General features: G+C 47.1%; 1 protein-coding gene across 1 annotated transcript in view; it reads right to left on the bottom strand.

Annotated features, from left to right (window-relative positions):
• The window catches only part of LOC120053047 (lipopolysaccharide-responsive and beige-like anchor protein), a 326,774-nt gene that overhangs the window by 185,332 nt on the left and 118,432 nt on the right, over positions 1–23,010 (bottom strand). The window contains exons 31-35 of the mRNA XM_039000298.1: positions 21,657–21,826; positions 18,734–18,806; positions 18,355–18,488; positions 16,526–16,587; positions 1,536–1,600 (exon numbers count right to left, since the gene is read on the bottom strand). Of these exons, the coding sequence (XP_038856226.1) occupies positions 1,536–1,600; positions 16,526–16,587; positions 18,355–18,488; positions 18,734–18,806; positions 21,657–21,826 (504 nt within the window). The remainder of the gene's footprint in view (positions 1–1,535; positions 1,601–16,525; positions 16,588–18,354; positions 18,489–18,733; positions 18,807–21,656; positions 21,827–23,010) is intronic.

The raw sequence follows: 23,010 nt of genomic DNA, 5'->3' as shown, positions 1-23,010 counted from the left end.
ACACACAGCTCTCACACACACACACAGCTCTCACACACACAGCTCTCACACACACAGCTCTCACACACACACACACAGCTCTCTCACACACACACACAGCTCTCACACACACAGCTCACACACACACAGCTCACACACACACAGCTCACACACACACACACCTCTCACACACACACCTCTCACACACACACCTCTCACACACACACCTCTCACACACACACCTCTCACACACACACCTCTCACACACACACACACACACACCTCTCACACACACACACACACACCTCTCACACACCTCACACCTCACACACACACACACACACACCTCACACACCTCACACACACACACCTCACACACACACACCTCACACACACACACCTCACACACACACACACACCTCACACACACACACCTCACACACACACCTCACACACACACACACCTCACACACACACACACCTCACACACACACACACCTCACACACACACACCTCACACACACACACACACCTCACACACACACACCTCACACACACACACCTCACACACACACCTCACACACACACCTCACACACACACACACCTCACACACACACACACCTCACACACACACACACCTCACACACACACACACACACCTCACACACACACACACACACCTCACACACACACACACACACCTCACACACACACACACACACCTCACACACACACACACCTCTAAACAGGGAGTTGATGGGGTATAGTGTTACAGCCCCCCATTGCAAATCAACAGGCTTTCACTGAGACCCAGTTCTAGATTACAAAGCAGCCTCTCTGGAGTGGATTACAACCTCCTGATCCTCTAATCCTTCCACTTTTCTTCCTCCTCTATCCTACTCCTTCCCTCCTCCTGCTTCTCTTCCACCTCTCCTTCTCTCTCTTAGATTCTCTCCTCCTCCTTTGCCTCCTCCTCCTCCTCTTACTACTTGTGTGTGTGAGCTTGTGTGTGTGTTTGAGGAAGTCAAACACACACACATTGAGGAAGTCCATCAGTGGATGCATTAACATTATCCTAGATTAGCGTTCGGTAATTCTCCAGCCCGGGGGATCGTTAATGTAAATCCCGGACCTCTAACTCCAAATTGACGGGAGTTGTTTGGTCCCAGGAGTGATATGGGAATGCTGATCCTGGATAGTACGGACAGCAGAAGGGACATGGAGAGGGACAAGGAAGATGGGAGATTTCCCAAGCGTCATGAGGAGTCAGGGATTGCAGTCTCCCCTGTCACCCGTCCTCCGTCAGTCCCTCCCTCCGGGACAGGCAGGTATTGACAGAGCCTTGAACTCTATAAGGCTCCCCTCAGTTCCACAGATCCTCTTTACTCCAGTATGGATTTTTCTCTTCAATAGAGGCCCTAATGGTGACCGTGAGGGCCTGGAGCCTCGAGGGCCAGGGGCCGCGCTATGGATCGGCCAGAGTGGGACATAATGAAGTGGTGATGGTCGGAGTGGGTCGGACGGTGTGTGTCCGCGTGCGTGTCAGAACACGTACCTGCCCTCGTTGACCAGCTCGATGAAGGCCAAGCCTGCGTTCTTCTGGATAGAGTTCTGCCACTCCTGAAACACAAACACTGGGACATTAGCAACAACACAGAAACCACATACGGGGACATTAGCAACAACACAGAAACCACATACGGGGACATTAGCAACAACACAGAAACCACATACTGTTACTCTATGCACATTACTTTACACATAAGTCACTGTGGATGGACAGAGGGGTAAATGAAGGAACAGTGCGAAAGAGAGAGAGAAATAAAGATTCATTTTGCCCCTTCCGCCCTCAGCACCAATTATGTCTGTATAATATTATGTTGAGTGAGTCTGAACAAGGAGCAGTCAGCTGGTATACAAAGCAGCCCTATAGAAGAGCTGCTGTTCCAGGCAGTCAGCTAGCTGGAGGAGAGGAAGGAGAAGGGAGGGAAGTGAAGGCATTTATCATGATATAACTCACACATTTCCTCCCTTTGAGCAGTGTTATGGTCAAAGGTGTCAGTCTAAACAATTCAATAAACCGCAGCTGAAACGCGAAGGCGGCCTTGAGTGAGTTTAAAATCGGCAACTTGGTCAGGAAAGGAAACTTGACGGTCGTCGTCTTTCATGTTCGGTTCAATCTTTCAACACCTTCTCAACGCAACCGTCAAACGAAAAACAACAAGGACCTGGGCATGTGGGGCGGACGTTTAGCTACGGGGATACGGATAGAAAACATTCAACCTCACGTTAAAGAGCTAATGCCCTGATAAAACCACCCACAACTTCAACACATTGTCAGGACGTGTCTGTACGGTGGGTCAGTAATGGTCTTTGTTTAATAACTCATGTCTAATCACTAGTTATTTCCTGTGACAGTAAACAAACCCTGACCCCAAAAATCTTCCTTTACACACACAGTGATATACTGTATATCTAACACTAGTTGACTGGTAGTGAAAACGGAGAACAGATACATCGTAACCAAAACAAACAGGGTCCAACTGTGTTAACAAGTGGAGAGAGGGCCAGGATGTGTGTGTGTGTGTGTGTGTGTGTGTGTGTGTGTGTGTGTGTGTGTGTGTGTGTGTGACAGGACAGTGGTCAGTGTATTTAACTGTGCTGTCATCATCTCTTCAACTGATAGAGGGAGCTGGAAGCTGGGTGTTTATGTGTGTAGACGTCCTTGGTAAACATACAGAGCCCTGGAGGCTGAAGATAGACGACAGACAGAGCTACAGAGGAGAGAGAGCTCATTTGCTTCTAATACCAAATCAGACGTGTGTGTGTGTGTGTGTGTACGTGTGCGTGCGTGTACGTGCGTGTACGTGTGTGTACGTGTGTGTACGTGTGCGTGTGCACGCGTGATGATTTTCAACAGCACCACAGGCTTTCCACCTTGATAACATGACAAATGAAAAGGCATCAGAACCAATCACACCCAGGCAGAACAGAAACCATTCTGTCCCAATGCCTGTACATCCTCAACCAGCCTGGAACCAACTGTAGATTAGTGGGATAACAGACTTGGGTAATTTAACCATAATTCAGCAGTGTTTTGTGTCCCGTTAGGCCATATTGGCGTTGACTACACAGTCATAATAAAGTGTGCACAGAGGGAATAGGCCAGTGTGTCTGTGAGGGGAGTAGAAACAGTGAGTTTGACAGTGAGCCCTGTTTTGGGCACCAAATGGGGAGGGACAATCTAGACTTATCCAATAAGAGCCACCCATTTTCGTTTTCTGTTGAAAAACATTTTTAAACGTTTTCCGTTGCCTGCCCTAAAGAACATGACTCAGACCAATGGGCATCAAAGGCTGAATGACGATAGCCATGAGCCTCGGCAGGCCAGCCCTGCAAGCAGTGGGGGACACGCAATGCTACTCTATGTTATGCTATGCAGCACTGCGCCACGCCATCCTAGCGGGCCTGAAATAAACACCACAGGAAGTGCAGACATAAACAGGTCTGGCTCTGCTCTCAGGAACAACAAGGAGGGAGGAGAAAGGAGACGTTGTCTCCTGAGACCGGGGAGTTTCCTTACTGCTGCCCTCTGGATTCTTCTGGACTGTTGTAGTGAATGAAGGGATCTTGTTTGATATATTCCAAACAGAGTTCATCATGGACACCACACAGCTTCTTTTGATGTAAGTTCTGCTGGTGTGAAAATGAAATCTATTTACAGTACAATGGCATGGAGCAGAAGTTAAGTCTTTTTTTCAATTGCTTGTGATTAACCAATCCCACTACACATTACCACAGATCCCCACGAGGCATTCTGAACAGGCACGCCAAGGTCATATAAACAAGACTAATGTCCCCGTTATGAGACAGAAAATGACATTATTGTTGAATTAAAAAAGGTTATGACCCTAGTCAGAGGGGTCACACACACACCTCATGGTGACAAACGGGAGGCTATCTATCAGACAGCTCTGTGATGGGGTATGGATTTCTTTGGCTGCCCTGGTCAGTGCAGTCAGGCTTTTATGGCTGTGATAAAGGCCATTCCATAACCCCATCCTTACCCTGATGAGAGGATACAAGCAGCCATTTGTGACCTCTCACCTCTGACCTGACAAGATGTTCTACCCCTGGTCCTGTCTCATCGGCACGACCGCCAGTCAATGTGATCCTGATGTTGGAGCATAACCCAGCATGTGTGTGTTTCCCCAATGTAAGAATCAAAAGCAAAGCTCCATTCAAACCAAATGCCATTCTCAATCAGAAGTCAATAAGCCAGTTTCTATGTTTGGTTTATCTCTGATGACTCCATGGCAATGAGTCCACACACACGCGCAGACACGCACTTCCTCATTACCACTGATTATCCATAATGAAGGTTTAAACTCCACAACTAGAGACAAAACACAGACTTCCCCACAAACTCCTCTTTGAAACGTCAAGCCCGGTCACAACACCACACCAAACCCTGTTAACCCACCCCCCCAAAAAAACAGGCTGGGTTCTCCTCACCAAAAATAAACAAGTCGCTTGTGTGTTTCAGTCCCATCAGTCATAATCACAAGTATTTGTTAGTTTTGTAAAGGGGCTGGGGAATATGACTTTACAGGAGACAAAGAGAGCAAGAATCGTCGTAAGCACTAAGTGTGTACTGTGTTTCCTTTCAGCTTTGGAACGAGAACAAAAACAAGTCCAGTAGAGTTGTGTCCTAAATGGAACCCTATTCCCTATTTAGTGCACTACTTTTTTACCAGGGCCTACGGTGCACAATTTAGGGAATAGGCTGCTATTTGGGACGCCGAGTAGTCTCGTTTTTATAGCTACGCCTTAGAAAATGTACAAATATAAACAAAACATTACTACTGTGTCTCTTTGGTCAGTGGAGGAAACTGAATTACGTCGTGACGTACAGTAACTGTTAGACATAACATGCCATGCTCTCCTGTTAAGACTGACAGAGAAACAGAACTAATTCATTGTTGTCCATCTGTTTCACATTTAAGAATGAAAAAGACAGTTTTTTATTCTGTGTCAATAAGCCACAGAAACATGCATTTATAGTAGATGATACTAGTAGATATGACGTGGCGTTGGTGGTTAACCCTTTAAACCACGTAGCGATAAGACGGTTACACAGAAGCCGTTCAGAATAATGAAACATAAATGTTTGTGAAATGACAGAATATTCTAATTTGTATCCAAATGTCTCTGACTTGCAAACTTAATAAACATTCCTAATTGATAAGCTTTGTCTACGATGAGAGATCAAAGACATTGTGCAAACAAGATGTATTAATGTCAGAGTCAACAGTTGAATGCTCATTCCACCTATCACCAGTTGCTGAAGGATAAGGAAGTTGACTAGTTAATTTCCTAATCTGGTCGCCGTATCAAAAGGACTTGTGACAGCGAGTGTAGACAAAGTCTAATTGCGGATGTGACTTCCTCAACACTCAACAACCCCACATGCGAGTTCTCAGATGCTATCTGTGCTTAAGGAAAACATCTCTCAAAAAATGGCTTGCTTCCGTGTTTGTGTGCTCACATTCACACCTAAAAAAGACTCATATTTATCTTGCAGAAAAGCCTAGATGAAATAATGATCTGGGTTGAGGAGTGATTAGTATGTAATGGTGGTGATTGAGAATAGTGGACATTACTAATAAGACACTCACATAGGTCATTTCTAGGATAAACAATTCAGGCAAACACTAGTTGAACTCACCCCAAAACATTATCAATGCTGAATGATGTTCTCATCATCCAACAATAAACCTGCACTAACCCAGTGTAACAGCTGATAATATGGTTCATTGTAGAGCTCCAGTGATCCTACCCTTCCAGAGTTCACCTGTTTAACAGATGGACACCTCTCCTCTAGTCAATGGGCAGATCAGCAGACATCGACTTTCTTCCCTGGAGCACTTGGCTTCTCCCGACCCCTGACCTTTAACCTCTAGGCTGAAAATAGAGAGCGGCAGGACTTGGAGTTTAACCCCCCGCGTGCCCGGAGTACGGCATCACTACGGCTACAAGATCAATACTCTCTGACCTGAGAGCTAGAGGACTACGACTCCTAATGACCCACTGGTGAAAACAACCTGGAGATGTCTGTCTGTGGTTGACTTTCTCACTTAGTCTTCTGTTTGTGATCAAGGCAGACATTGAAAAGTTATTTTCAGATAGTGTAATCTGCCTTGGATTACAAAGTGGGTTATAAAACCAGGTGGTACGTACATAACAAGGTAGGCTGGTTAAGAGACGGCTTATTCTATGCTGTATGGTGTTGTATGGGGCTGTTTTGTACTGTAGGGATTACTGTTGTTTTCTTGTATTTTGTCCATATTGTGTGTATTCAATTGGGGGCCATGTTGGAAACAAGTTCATTTAATTTAGGGTTGTATCCAGTGCATCTTTTTTTCCAATCAAATTTTAAATCAACCAATCAATCAACCAATCAATCAATCGACTAGACCAAACAACTATTCACAGATGTCCACTGGTTGCGTTTCTACCCCTTTCTGCTGACTTTTTAATGGATCAAGAGCGTAGCCATGTAGTATGAGCTGTTTAGGGACCGGGGGACGTGGGGGAAGGTAAAAGACGTGGAGGAGGAATGCTCTGAAACTCCGGGGCCAAATGCTTTCCCCATCACTCTTCACAGCCGGAGCAAACACCCCGCTGCGTAGCCAAACACACACACAAGGTTCAAGATCAGTGCAATCAAAGTGTTATTTTTCCCTCCCTCTCTCCTCACCAGCCCCCTAAACCCCAACCGTGTGCCACGGGGCGCAGCCCAGGGTCTGTAGCCTATCGGCACACCAGTGTCCCCCTCTAGTCTCATCAGAGAGGGGTAATATCAGGCTTAGACATTCTTTGAAAGGTACTCTCCTGGCTCGGAGGAGTGAAAACAGTAACACCAACCGGCACTTCATTCTTGCGGCACCCTGCTGATGTGAGCTATGCAGCTAGAGGGGGACCCTTCCTGACAGGAAGAGGGGCCTAGTGGCCAGGGGGACCTCCTAAAATTGAGTGGATTTTAATTTGGCACCAGGCTGTTTTACTGTGAGTCTGCTCAGGCTCGGGGGGTGCAAAACGGCGGGCGTAAATTGGGATTATTTATACGTGAACATACTCCTGTTTCAAATAAAGGATTTTTTTTACCTGACATGCAGAGTGGAGACTGACAGGCACTATTAATATAGTGTTATTTTACCTTCCAGGTTCCAAACTCATAAGGGTTCGGAATGTACTTGTCTCGTTCTCATATCAGTGTCTGTGCTTGTCAGCTTGTGTACATGGTGAAATGTAGTACTATGGTTCACCCTTTGAGAAAAGTGTGGAGTGAAAATGATTTCCTTCTTTGGAGAAAGAAAATTGTACTGCCTGACACAGAATTTACATTTGAGTCATTTAGCAGACACTCTTATCCAGAGGAATTTATAGGAGCAATTAGGATTAAGAGCCTTGCTCATGGACACATCAGCAGATCTTTCACCTGGTCGGCTCTGGGATTTAAACCAACAACCTTTCGGTTACTGGCCCAACGCTCTTAACCGCTCGGCTACCTGCCGCTCTAGCAGTGACCTCTACGCCGACACAGTCTTGCACAAAAGCCTAAACAGAACTTCATTTGTACATGAGTAGAGTAGTACATATGCCATCATGTTACCAATAATTGTACACTCCTGCCCACCCTCCTCCCCCACCACCTTCTCTCAATGTACACCATTGTAGTCGACTCCTCTCCATGTACAGGATGGTAGTCGACTCCTCTCCATGTACAGGATGGTAGTCGACTCCTCTCCATGTACAGGATGGTAGTCGACTCCTCTCCATGTACAGGATGGTAGTTGACTCCCCCACCTCTCCATGTACAGGATGGTAGTCGACACCTCTCTATGTACAGGATGGTAGTCGACTCCTCTCCATGTACAGGATGGTAGTCGACTCCTCTCCATGTACAGGATGGTAGTCGACTCCTCTCCATGTACAGGATGGTAGTCGACTCCTCTCCATGTACAGGATGGTAGTCGACTCCTCTCCATGTACAGGATGGTAGTCGACTCCTCTCCATGTACAGGATGGTAGTCGACTCCTCTCCATGTACAGGATGGTAGTCGACTCCTCTCCATGTACAGGATGGTAGTCGACTCCTCTCCATGTACAGGATGGTAGTCGACTCCTCTCCATGTACAGGATGGTAGTCGACTCCTCTCCATGTACAGGATGGTAGTCGACTCCTCTCCATGTACAGGATGGTAGTCGACTCCTCTCCATGTACAGGATGGTAGTCGACTCCTCTCCATGTACAGGATGGTAGTCGACTCCATGTACAGGATGGTAGTCGACTCCATGTACAGGATGGTAGTCGACTCTATGTACAGGATGGTAGTCGACTCCTCTCTCCACACCTCTCTATGTACAGGATGGTAGTCGACTCCTCTCCATGTACAGGATGGTAGTCGACTCCTCTCCATGTACAGGATGGTAGTCGACTCCTCTCCATGTACAGGATGGTAGTCGACTCCTCTCCATGTACAGGATGGTAGTCGACTCCTCTCCATGTACAGGATGGTAGTCGACTCCTCTCCATGTACAGGATGGTAGTCGACTCCTCTCCATGTACAGGATGGTAGTCGACTCCTCTCCATGTACAGGATGGTAGTCGACTCCTCTCCATGTACAGGATGGTAGTCGACTCCTCTCCATGTACAGGATGGTAGTCGACTCCTCTCCATGTACAGGATGGTAGTCGACTCCTCTCCATGTACAGGATGGTAGTCGACTCCTCTCCATGTACAGGATGGTAGTCGACTCCTCTCCATGTACAGGATGGTAGTCGACTCCTCTCCATGTACAGGATGGTAGTCGACTCCTCTCCATGTACAGGATGGTAGTCGACTCCTCTCCATGTACAGGATGGTAGTCGACTCCTCTCCATGTACAGGATGGTAGTCGACTCCTCTCCATGTACAGGATGGTAGTCGACTCCTCTCCATGTACAGGATGGTAGTCGACTCCTCTCCATGTACAGGATGGTAGTCGACTCCTCTCCATGTACAGGATGGTAGTCGACTCCTCTCCATGTACAGGATGGTAGTCGACTCCTCTCCATGTACAGGATGGTAGTCGACTCCTCTCCATGTACAGGATGGTAGTCGACTCCTCTCCATGTACAGGATGGTAGTCGACTCCTCTCCATGTACAGGATGGTAGTCGACTCCTCTCCATGTACAGGATGGTAGTCGACTCCTCTCCATGTACAGGATGGTAGTCGACTCCTCTCCATGTACAGGATGGTAGTCGACTCCTCTCCATGTACAGGATGGTAGTCGACTCCTCTCCATGTACAGGATGGTAGTCGACTCCTCTCCATGTACAGGATGGTAGTCGACTCCTCTCCATGTACAGGATGGTAGTCGACTCCTCTCCATGTACAGGATGGTAGTCGACTCCTCTCCATGTACAGGATGGTAGTCGACTCCTCTCCATGTACAGGATGGTAGTCGACTCCTCTCCATGTACAGGATGGTAGTCGACTCCTCTCCATGTACAGGATGGTAGTCGACTCCTCTCCATGTACAGGATGGTAGTCGACTCCTCTCCATGTACAGGATGGTAGTCGACTCCTCTCCATGTACAGGATGGTAGTCGACTCCTCTCCATGTACAGGATGGTAGTCGACTCCTCTCCATGTACAGGATGGTAGTCGACTCCTCTCCATGTACAGGATGGTAGTCGACTCCTCTCCATGTACAGGATGGTAGTCGACTCCTCTCCATGTACAGGATGGTAGTCGACTCCTCTCCATGTACAGGATGGTAGTCGACTCCTCTCCATGTACAGGATGGTAGTCGACTCCTCTCCATGTACAGGATGGTAGTCGACTCCTCTCCATGTACAGGATGGTAGTCGACTCCTCTCCATGTACAGGATGGTAGTCGACTCCTCTCCATGTACAGGATGGTAGTCGACTCCTCTCCATGTACAGGATGGTAGTCGACTCCTCTCCATGTACAGGATGGTAGTCGACTCCTCTCCATGTACAGGATGGTAGTCGACTCCTCTCCATGTACAGGATGGTAGTCGACTCCTCTCCATGTACAGGATGGTAGTCGACTCCTCTCCATGTACAGGATGGTAGTCGACTCCTCTCCATGTACAGGATGGTAGTCGACTCCTCTCCATGTACAGGATGGTAGTCGACTCCTCTCCATGTACAGGATGGTAGTCGACTCCTCTCCATGTACAGGATGGTAGTCGACTCCTCTCCATGTACAGGATGGTAGTCGACTCCTCTCCATGTACAGGATGGTAGTCGACTCCTCTCCATGTACAGGATGGTAGTCGACTCCTCTCCATGTACAGGATGGTAGTCGACTCCTCTCCATGTACAGGATGGTAGTCGACTCCTCTCTCCACACCTCTCTATGTACAGGATGGTAGTCGACTCCTCTCTCCACACCTCTCTATGTACAGGATGGTAGTCGACTCCTCTCTCCACACCTCTCTATGTACAGGATGGTAGTCGACTCCTCTCTCCACACCTCTCTATGTACAGGATGGTAGTTGACTCCTCTCTCCACACCTCTCCATGTACAGGATGGTAGTTGACTCCCCCACCTCTCCATGTACAGGATGGTAGTTGACTCCCCCACCTCTCCATGTACAGGATGGTAGTTGACTCCCCCACCTCTCCATGTACAGGATGGTAGTTGACTCCCCCACCTCTCCATGTACAGGATGGTAGTTGACTCCCCCACCTCTCCATGTACAGGATGGTAGTTGACTCCCCCACCTCTCCATGTACAGGATGGTAGTAGACTCCCCCACCTCTCCATGTACAGGATGGTAGTAGACTCCCCCACCTCTCCATGTACAGGATGGTAGTAGACTCCCCCACCTCTCCATGTACAGGATGGTAGTTGACTCCCCCACCTCTCCATGTACAGGATGGTAGTTGACTCCCCCACCTCTCCATGTACAGGATGGTAGTTGACTCCCCCACCTCTCCATGTACAGGATGGTAGTTGACTCCTCTCCATGTACAGGATGGTAGTTGACTCCCCCACCTCTCCATGTACAGGATGGTAGTTGACTCCCCCACCTCTCCATGTACAGGATGGTAGTTGACTCCCCCACCTCTCCATGTACAGGATGGTAGTTGACTCCTCCACCTCTCCATGTACAGGATGGTAGTTGACTCCTCCACCTCTCCATGTACAGGATGGTAGTTGACTCCTCCACCTCTCCATGTACAGGATGGTAGTTGACTCCTCTCCATGTACAGGATGGTAGTTGACTCCTCTCCATGTACAGGATGGTAGTTGACTCCTCTCCATGTACAGGATGGTAGTTGACTCCTCTCTATGTACAGGATGGTAGTTGACTCCTCTCTATGTACAGGATGGTAGTTGACTCCTCTCTATGTACAGGATGGTAGTTGACTCCTCTCTATGTACAGGATGGTAGTTGACTCCTCTCTATGTACAGGATGGTAGTTGACTCCTCTCTATGTACAGGATGGTAGTTGACTCCTCTCTATGTACAGGATGGTAGTTGACTCCTCTCTATGTACAGGATGGTAGTTGACTCCTCTCCATGTACAGGATGGTAGTTGACTCCTCTCCATGTACAGGATGGTAGTTGACTCCTCTCCATGTACAGGATGGTAGTTGACTCCTCTCTATGTACAGGATGGTAGTTGACTCCTCTCCATGTACAGGATAGTAGTTGACTCCTCTCTATGTACAGGATGGTAGTTGACTCCTCTCCATGTACAGGATGGTAGTTGACTCCTCTCCATGTACAGTATGGTAGTTGACTCCTCTCCATGTACAGTATGGTAGTTGACTCCTCTCCATGTACAGGATGGTAGTTGACTCCTCTCCATGTACAGGATGGTAGTTGACTCCTCCACCTCTCTATGTACAGGATGGTAGTTGACTCCTCTCCATGTACAGTATGGTAGTTGACTCCTCTCCATGTACAGGATGGTAGTTGACTCCTCTCCATGTACAGGATGGTAGTTGACTCCTCTCCATGTACAGGATGGTAGTTGACTCCTCTCCATGTACAGGATGGTAGTTGACTCCTCTCCATGTACAGGATGGTAGTTGACTCCTCTCCATGTACAGGATGGTAGTTGACTCCTCTCCATGTACAGGATGGTAGTTGACTCCTCTCCATGTACAGGATGGTAGTTGACTCCTCCACCTCTCCATGTACAGGATAGTAGTTGACTCCTCCACCTCTCTATGTACAGGATGGTAGTTGACTCCTCTCTATGTACAGGATGGTAGTTGACTCCTCTCTATGTACAGGATGGTAGTTGACTCCTCTCTATGTACAGGATGGTAGTTGACTCCTCTCTATGTACAGGATGGTAGTTGACTCCTCTCTATGTACAGGATGGTAGTTGACTCCTCTCCATGTACAGGATGGTAGTTGACTCCTCTCCATGTACAGTATGGTAGTTGACTCCTCTCCATGTACAGTATGGTAGTTGACTCCTCTCCATGTACAGTATGGTAGTTGACTCCTCTCCATGTACAGTATGGTAGTTGACTCCTCTCCATGTACAGTATGGTAGTTGACTCCTCTCCATGTACAGGATGGTAGTTGACTCCCCCACCTCTCCATGTACAGGATGGTAGTTGACTCCCCCACCTCTCCATGTACAGTATGGTAGTTGACTCCTCTCCATGTACAGTATGGTAGTTGACTCCTCTCTATGTACAGTATGGTAGTGGACTCCTCTCTATGTACAGTATGGTAGTTGACTCCTCTCTCCACACCTCTCTATGTACAGGAGGGATGTAGTGATAAGTGCTGTACGGTTGGATGTCCTGACAGACTGTTCAGACAATAACCAGTGATCTACAGGACACAGACAATTCTGCTGGCTGATTCATCTGACAGACGCCTCTCTGATAGTGGACTGTCCTGTATCCAATGAGATGATTTATCACAGTGGAGAGTGGAGGAGAGAGGAGACTAGCTTAGCACACGTATGCACATAAACAGACACACACAGACACAGACTTTTAACTGAGTCAGCATTATCTATTTATCAGTGTTGTGGATGGAAACCTTTTCAAGCGATGCACCTTTGAAGGCTGTAGATCCGACATGGTGACAGAGAGAAGCTAGGCCACTGCTCGTTGTCATGGAGAGAGCCTGTCATGGCGAATTAAGGGCGTTGTCGGTGAGGAGAGAGCGGTGAGCTCGGACTGACGGCGTCTCAGAGATGATAGTCACGTAATACCCAACAAGTCTCAGCTTTGAAGGATCCATCGCAAGCAATTACCTGAGAGGAACGGGATGTCTTGATACTCCGCTTGGGGAGCTGGACTAGAGCTAAACCGTCTCTCTTCCATCCCTCGTTTTAGTCCTAAAGGACCCGACTAACAATGAGCGTGGATGCAATTCCTCATCAACCCAAAGTTAGAAAAAAAACAATGAGTTAATTGAAACATTAAACAGCAAAATGAAATGCCTTCCTTTATCAACAACCTTGTAAACAACAACTGGACCTACGGTACATCTACACGACTGTACCTCATCCTAGAGAGAGAAATGCTGGATCTATCCCTGGGTATCTATCCCTGGGTATCTATCCCTGGGTATCTATCCCTGGGTATCTATCCCTGGGTATCTATCCCTGGGTATCTATCCCTGGGTATCTATCCCTGGGCATCTATCCCTGGGCATCTATCCCTGGGCATCTATCCCTGGGTATCTATCCCTGGGTATCTATCCCTGGGTATCTATCCCTGGGTATCTATCCCTGGGTATCTATCCCTGGGTATCTATCCCTGGGTAGAGTACAAGCCATGTTTATGAAACCACACTACCACGCCATTATTCCACAGTTTGTTTATGCTGATCAATACAACCACAAGAGACCAAGCAATGAAGCAATAACGTCTCTGACATGAATGTCTCTGATCTCGGATCAAAATGGATCTTTAATTGGGTAGAGGAGTAGCGTTCTTTACAGACGGGGTCCTATCAAACAGTGGTTTAGTATCCCCTCCTCAATGCCAGGCTGAAGTGGCCCTGTGTTGTATGTCTTATACGAGGCGTGATTAAAAACTCCTCTGTGGCCCCTAGCCTCTCGACCTCTGACCCCGGCCCCACTCCATCTCAACCCCTCAGGAAATTAATAAAACATTTCAGACACGATAGCTATCGCATTGCGCCATCTTGGATGAGAGGGATGACGTGAGAGGAGGGGGGGGAAGAGAGAAAAATCTATCAAAATCATCTCAATCTCCTCCCATCGCTTGGGGCTCGCTCATTGGGGTCTACATTCAAGATGGCCGCCGAGTGAAGCACTTCCTGTGGAGTTCAAGAGCATTTCCTGTGCCGGAGGGCCCTGCGGCTGGGCTACATAACATCATCAATCACTCCCTGCCTTTCTTTCTCTCACTTTCCCAGTCAGAGAGAGAGAGGAGAAACAGAGGTGCACGCAAATCACAGGGAAAAAAATGTAATTATCGCAAGTCTGGCTGGAAGATGGAATTTAGCCCAGGGAAGAAAAACAGATCTTGTTCTCTCTCTCTGAGCCCCGGTCCCCCTCTCTCTCTGAGCCCCGGTCCCCCTCTCTCTCTGAGCCCCGGTCCCCCTCTCTCTCTGAGCCCCGGTCCCCCTCTCTCTCTGAGCCCCGGTCCCCCTCTCTCTCTGAGCCCCGGTCCCTCTCTCTCTCTCTCTCTGAGCCCCGGTCCTTCTCTCTCTCTCTCTCTGAGCCCCGGTCCTTCTCTCTCTTCATCAAGGTAGATCATATCACCATACTCCCCAACACCCCCTCCCTCCTCCTTTCCTCCCGTCCACACAACAACACAATTACATTTGCTTCGGCTGTGAGAGAATTTGGTTGGATGATTTACTGAAGCAATCAACGCCATCTTGGACCGTTCCCTTTTCCCATAGAGAGAGAAAGTCATCATGCTTTAGAGAGACAGAGAGAGAAAGAGAGAGAGCGAGAGAGACCAGTGGGACTGGGGGCCAGGGGCCCTCTTTCTCTCGGTCGGCAATCACCAGATTCTGCCTTTGATTATATTAGCATTAAACAACACCCTGACAGATATGACAAATAGGGGCATTAGAGCATGTCATTTATTCTCCGCTCCCTCCCTCTCGCCAGGACCGCTAGGGTTCACTTCCCCTCTCCGACGTCCCCGCACCCCGCTAGCCCACATCCACACTGCCCCGGTGACACCAGAACGGATGTGTAATCTCTCTAGATTACCTCTCTTTTGGAGAACAAGTGAAGTGAATAATGGGAAGTAAATGGGATGGAGGGGAGGAAAAGGGGAGGAGGGGAGGAAAGGGGGAGGAAAAGTGGAGGAGGAGGAAAAAGGCAGATGAAAGGCGGTGTTTCTTTTGAAAATAAAACAGATTTAAAAAAGGCGCAGTGCGGTCTGAGAGAGAGGTGTCATTAATCAACTGTGTTTTCAGTTTTTTGTGGTGTTGAGTGGTGTTTTAAATAGTAAACCCCTCTTCTGCTAACAAACAAGGCCCAGCGGGGATACAGTTATTACCCTGTATCTTTGGTGGTGAGTGTGTGTGTCTCTGCACTGCATTTGGTTGGGTACTTGTCTGTATAAGAGCAGCGTATGTGTTCTTACAAGCCTATAAGGGAATAGTATGTTTGTGATTACGTACGAGGTGTGTCTCTCATCCATGTGTGTGTAACACTGTGTGTGGGTGTGGGGGTGTTTGTATGTGTGTGTAACACACTGTGTGTGGGTGTGGGGGTGTTTGTATGTGTGTGGATGGGTGGGTGTTTGTGTATTTCTGTGTACTCGTGTGTATGTGTATGTGCTTACAGATGTGTATGTGTGTGTGTGTGTGTGTGTGTGTGTGTGTGTGTGTGTGTGTGTGTGTGTGTGTGTGTGTGTGTGTGTGTGTGTGCCTGCCTGCGGTGTATCCATGAATGTAAATGTCCAGTCAGGACCAGCAGACCATGGCCTCTCCCTGATCCCTGCTCCCCACCATTAGCTGTGTGATCTATCTCCAGTTTATTGACACCCAGCCCATTGATCTACTGCTGCACCACACCTGCTATGATTCCTTCATCTGTATTCATGAATCCTCCATCAGCGCCACACTAAATAAACTTGGACACAGAACGCAACCAAACAGAAGGAGGGGCTAGGCTGCTAACCGTAATCAATGCAAAGCAGCATTTTCCCCTCATCAGGTTGGCCCCAGCCACAGAGGAACGCTGAGGGCCACCGGGTCAAAAGGTGGACGGACAGGTCGGGAACCCTTGACCTTAAGGCCAATATCAGCGGTCATTAAAGATGCCTTCTCTCTCGTTTGGAGAGAGTGAGCGAGAGATTGGGGTGACGGTGGCCTGAGGGGAGGTGAGGAGGAGAGATAGGAAGAGATGGTTCATCTATCTCTCCATCCTGGAGTTACTGCACTCAAGGTGAGGACGATCGGGACGATAACTCAGATGGGGTGAAGAGGAGGAGGGAGAGAAGGAAAGAGAGAGGTGGCGGTAGAGAGAGACAAAGATGGAAGACTTGCCTGAGAACAGAGCAGCATGACCAGCTCTACCACCGAACTGCTGGACTTCATACACACCAGACCTGGAGAAAGAGAGAGGAGGGGAGAGAGACAGGGAGAGAGAGAGAGGACATGGAGAGAGAGAGGACGTGGAGAGAGAGAGGACGTGGAGAGAGAGAGGACGTGGAGAGAGAGAGAGAGAGGACGTGGAGAGAGAGAGAGAGGGAGAAAGCGAGCGAGAGAGGGGGGGATAGAGAGACAAGGAGAGAATGAAAGTTTAAACTAAAATACAAGTTTACTGCCATGACAACCATTTTGACTGCCTTCTTCAGTAAAAATGTAGACGTGTGTAGTAGTGTGTGCACGCTCCAATGAACCCACACACACACAATCTGACCAGAAGTACCTAATCCGGCGACATCTGCGTGGGGACAGAGTAGTATTGATGTGGCCTAATGAGTGGACATGATGTTACTGTAAACTAATACATATTGGGCCTTGTATTACAGGCTGAGACGTGGTTCAGCATATGTCTCATTGATCCTATAGTGGTGGAAGGTCTTAGAGGGGAAGAGGCGGGCAGGGGGTGGGGCCAGGAGTGGCCAGGGGTCATTTCATATGCAGAGAGGAAAAGGGACATTGACCTCTGCATTCTCAGTTATTCTGGTCTGTGCACGCCCACACGTATGTATGGATACACACACATAATCCCCCCACACTCCTAGACACACCCACCCACTACCCCCCACACACACACAAATCCCTAACCCCCCCTCATCCCCCCTGCAGCTATCAATCAACTTTCCATTTTGTTTGGTGGCAGTAGACATCCCAAACACTCCTATTAGTGGGCTGACCCCTGACCCAGGCCTCTAGGACCCGCCCCTCCCCTCGCTGTACCGCAGCACAGCTACAATCAGTTAGTTAAAACTGATCCACTACCAGCCTCTACCAGCCTTGATGTCATGACCAAAGGGCCTGTGTTAGTGCTGTTTAGATGAAGCGTGTGAAATGGCCCGTCATTCTGCAGTGTGTATACTAGTGTGGCTGTGTCTGAGGGTGGGATGCTAGGTTTATCATTCTGCAGTGTGTATACTAGTGTGGCTGTGTCTGAGGGTGGGATGCTAGGTTTATCATTCTGCAGTGTGTATACTAGTGTGGCTGTGTCTGAGGGTGGGATGGTAGGTTTATCATTCTGCAGTGTGTATACTAGTGTGGCTGTGTCTGAGGGTGGGATGCTAGGTTTATCATTCTGCAGTGTGTATACTAGTGTGGCTGTGTCTGAGGGTGGGATGCTAGGTTTATCATTCTGCAGTGTGTATACTAGTGTGGCTGTGTCTGAGGGTGGGATGGTAGGTTTATCATTCTGCAGTGTGTATACTAGTGTGGCTGTGTCTGAGGGTGGGATGCTAGGTTTATCATTCTGCAGTGTGTATACTAGTGTGGCTGTGTCTGAGGGTGGGATGCTAGGTTTATCATTCTGCAGTGTGTATACTAGTGTGGCTGTGTCTGAGGGTGGGATGGTAGGTTTATCATTCTGCAGTGTGTATACTAGTGTGGCTGTGTCTGAGGGTGGGATGCTAGGTTTAACCCTCAGATCATTGACAGTCAGGTCGGAAATCTAGAGAAACCTTTTATTGAGATAAGTGGTTCATTTAAAAGACGAGTTTGATATCATTATAATCTTGTGTGTGTGTGTGTGTGTGTGTGTGTGTGTGTGTGTGTGTGTGTGTGTGTGTGTGTGTGTGTGTATATCTGTGACATCTGCTGATGTAAAGAGGGCTTTATAAATGCATTTGATTTGTGTGGGAATCCATGTGGTCCATGATGCTCTCTAGATGGGTACTTACTGGTGCCCTCGATGAGGAGCTCCTGTCCGTGACTACCCAGCAGGGTGCGAGAGAGGAAGGGGGCAAAGTCCACAAAGATCTCTCTCAGTAGGGGGGCAGCCTTCTCCAGAGCATGCTCCAGCCTCTCTGAGATACTGAGGGGAAGATTAGACACTCATATTCAAACCGGCAAATATGTATAATAGAATATTAAAATGCATAGAGGTGACTTTCTAACTGAAATTGATTCACAAAGCAGCAGCTAAAACCACTACAGAATCCACAATAGTCTTACATCACAACACAAATAGACAAATAGAGAAAAATTAAGAATGTGTGTGTGTGGGTGTGTGTGTGTGAGATCTCTCGTGTTCAGGTGGTGTGTGTAGTGATGTATCACCTCATACTGGGGGCTGTGTCCCGGGTCATTGGGGACAGCGTGGGGACAGATGGCAGGTTGGCACTGGCTGATCCTGGTGGAAACCAGAGAGCCTCATTATTAGTCTGGGAGCAAGACAGGACAGTAGACACACACGAACAGAAGAGCGTACACACACACACACACACACACACACACACACACACACACACACACACACACACACACACACACACACACACACACACACACACACACACACACACACACACACACACACACACACACACACACCTCCCTCATCCACCTCAATGCATTTCTACATAAAGAAAGGAGTGGAGTATAAATGTGGTTTCTGGAGATAATCCAGTGGTTCATTATTAGTATCAGTATCATTATTAGTACCAGTATCATTATTAGTATCAGTATCATTATTAGTATCATTATTAGCATCAGTATCATTATTAGTATCAGTATCGTTATTCGTATCAGTATCATTATTAGTATCGTTATTAGTACCAGTATCATTATTAGTATCATTATCATTATTAGCATCAGTATCATTATTAGTATCATTATTAGTATCATTATTAGCATCATTATTAGCATCATTATTAGCATCATTATTAGCATCATTATCAGTATCATTATTAGTATCAGTATCATTATTAGTATCAGTATCATTATTAGTATCAGTATCATTAGTATCAGTATCATTAGTATCAGTATCATTATTCGTATCATTACTAGTCTGGTAGCAGGATATGACAATACATTGGCCCACCTCCACTCTAATACATTACCGCACTGAAGGAACGAGTGGCTCAATAAATCTGGTGAGGGTTTCCATTCTAATGTTACAGAACGGGTGGATGTATGTGTGTGTGGGATAAGTGTAGTGTAATTGTCTGGTGTTAGATAGTGGATGATGTAGAGCTTCCTTCCACTTGGGCATAGATCATTTTGTTCATGTATGGCCTAATTAATGCTACATTCATCAGGGAATATTCATGCAGATTTTCTTTTACAAACCAGCATGGATATTAGCAGGGTTTTCCTTTTACACACCACTATGCATACAGGATTCGTTTGCCTTTTGAGCTGATATTGGACTGAACAATTTGAAAATGTTCCGGTAAATAGTGAAAATTATTTTATATAAAGTAAGCAAAAAAGTATACTTTTTTAAATGAACACATTTGCTTTCATCGCTTTTGGCGCATATTCATGAAATGACTTCCAGGTGCTTTACGACACCGTCCTTGCGGCAGAGACACACGAGTCTATAACGTCTACAAAGCACAACGTTTGATTGATCTGGCAATAAATTCTATTTCACTGTCGCCCATAAATTCCATAATGCCCGGCTGAATACGTGGAGGCGATTCCTCTGGTGTTCGGTGGGCTTGTTTTCCCAGCCGTAAGGGAAGGTCTCAGAGCAGGGATAACTCTTAGGGAATGACAGGCTGTGGTGTGGACTGGAATGTGTGTGTGTGGACACGGGGGCCCGTCTTTAAGCACCACTGTGTTGTGTGGCCTGCTGAGAGGCTCCCGGTGGACATGAAGTAGCTCCTTCAAACAGTGGAGGAGTAAATTAACTTATCTCCATTAATCCTCCCACTGGCCCCTCTTAAACCCACACACTCTTTCGCTCTCTTCACCGCCTTTCACACACACTCCTCTCAAACCGCACACACACAATTACGCAAACATTTCCCGCCTAAAACACACACACACACACACATAAAACATGCTCTATCCACACACAGAACATGAAAGGAAATGTCAATAGGTCTTCTGCCCAGTGTTTACCGACTGTCACCAAGGACTAAAGGAGTCCTACTCCACTCAATAGACAAGACTTCTACTTGAGTTGAAAGAAATTGAGCACTTTTATTAAGCTGAGCCTGGTGCATAGAAAGCAATGTGGACTTGATATAGTTTATACATTAATCTATGATTCTATAACTTGTTACGCATAATTTATCATTCATATACACTGTATAATTCCTAGTTCTACAACACACAGAATATCACTCCTTCTTTACCTAATGTCAACATGGCATCATCACATTTAAGCCAAACCTAAATAAATACCCCATTAAGACAGAATAAAAGTCAGTATTAGGGCCGCAGTCAGAGTACTGTACTATATAGCGTCTGACAGTAATCCCTGATAACACACTAATCCTGTAATAATGCTGCTCTGTCTGCATGCTCTGCTGTGTTCCAGGCTAACTGGATTACACAGCGCGGAGAGAACATTCAGAAATACACACTGAAATACTATACTACATTTTAGTCATCTAGCAGACGCTCTTACCCAGAGTGACTTACAGGAGCAGTGAGTAAGTAAACATTGTGATTTATTAGCGGAAAGTGGGCCCATCCACCATTATAAATAATATCAATGAGTGCCTTGCTCAAGGACACATCGGCAGATTCTTCACCTAGTCGGCTCGGGGATTCGAACCAGCGACCATTCAGTTACAGGCCCAACGCTCTTAACCACTAGGCTACCTGCCGCCTTATACTGAGGGACTGATCTATGGAACAAAACATAGAAGTACTCCTAGGGCTTAAGGAGGCAGATTAGGGACTGTGGTATCAACACAGGTTTTAGGAAGAGGATAAGACGACTCTTTTACTGTCAGATAAGCTGCAAAACGCATTATACTGTGACACTTTCCGTATTTTGAAAGTTCAATATCTTGAATACTTCACTGCAGACAAGCAAAACATTTCGGGACTGTATGAACAGTGGACTAATGAAACAAATACCAAAAGATAGTTTTTTGACAGGTATTTTCCTTGGGCTTGGCTAGCTGGAATTCTTGGTGTTGTCACTGACTTCTTCTTTGATGCAGCTCTGATGTGCTGTCTCCGTAGCATGGTAACCTTACTGCTGGGACACCTAACATACCTCCTACTGTCTGGGACTCACCGGCTGCAGCCTCAGCGGTGGTGCTCTGGGAGGCATCGCCCGTGGAAACCACGGCAACGTTGTTGACTGGTGTCCCGGCGGCCGCCACAGCAGCGGTGGCTGATGGGACAGGAGTGGAGGAGCCTGGGGACGGAGCCCCGCCCACTTTCTTGGGCGCCACCCGAACGCTTCTGTAAAAGATGAGAGTAAATATGAAAATGTGTGTTGAATACTATTAAAACACACATTTTAAAATGCATTCCTTGAGACATCTGAATAACTAAGGACATAAGAACAGAACTTTTGTCATTCTAGAATATAAACAATAGTGATGATGTCAGTTTAGTAGGCACAATGCTTAGTGAGATGTGACTGATAAAACACAGGCTGCAGCATGCGAAAACAACAGTACAGGATCCCATTTAGACAGTAGAGTCATTAGAGGCCTATTTCCCTGACACAGAATATTCAGTAATGGCTGCATCCATCTTGCCTGAAATCGATTGGCTCCCTGCAGCACTCACTCACTCCCTCACTCAGTAAGTCAGTAAACATTGTGATTTGTTAGCGGAAAGTGGGCCCATCCACCATTACAAATAATATTAAAGCTTCAATACATTGTTAGGGATGTGACCACGACAACATACAAAATGTGGAAAACCTGGATTCTGGCTCGGAGACAAATGGAGCACACATGACAGAAAAGTAGGAATTCCTGATAAATAAATCTTGATATATTTTGGTGATCAGCTGGAAGGAATAGATCATTCAAAGGTATCAGCAGATTAACCTGCTCTTTCTTACACAATATAGCTCAATGAAAAGAAGCTACTGCACATTGTTCTTGCTATGTATCACATTTGTTTTGAGCCAACAGTTCGGACACAGCCTTTGTAGTGGTTGTACTCCTCTACTATTGTTTTAAACACATGGATAACAGACATGGTCATAGACCCACAGCAGAAGCTGTAGTAAGCCAATTTACTCTTAGGATACCTTAGGTTACACTAGGGGTGGTCAACATGCGGCCCGCGGACAGGATCCGGCCCGCAAGCCCATTCATTCTGTGTCCCGCTGGAGGTTTGGTTAGGGGGAGGGGGGTTTGGTTAAAAAGCACTCCAGGCCACTCTTGAACGTCTACAAATAGATAGAAGGTACGTAGAAGTTATATTGACCCTATATGTTTACACTGTATCCCTGTCCTCAAGGTCCCTACTGTATACTATGGGCCAGTGTTGGAGGTCCTGGTCTACCCCCATCCATAACACAGTGGTCTGGTGTAGGTTACAGATGACGTGGACGTCGATTAAGGCAAGCCCCCGCACCTCTCTGATTCAGAGGGGTTGGGTTAAATACAGAAGACACATTTCAGTTG

This window comes from Salvelinus namaycush, chromosome 8 (genome assembly GCF_016432855.1).
Source record: "Salvelinus namaycush isolate Seneca chromosome 8, SaNama_1.0, whole genome shotgun sequence".
NCBI classification, from domain to species: domain Eukaryota; kingdom Metazoa; phylum Chordata; class Actinopteri; order Salmoniformes; family Salmonidae; genus Salvelinus; species Salvelinus namaycush.
Note: the sequence above shows the minus strand (reverse complement) of the source record. Positions and strands in the feature narration are given on the sequence as shown.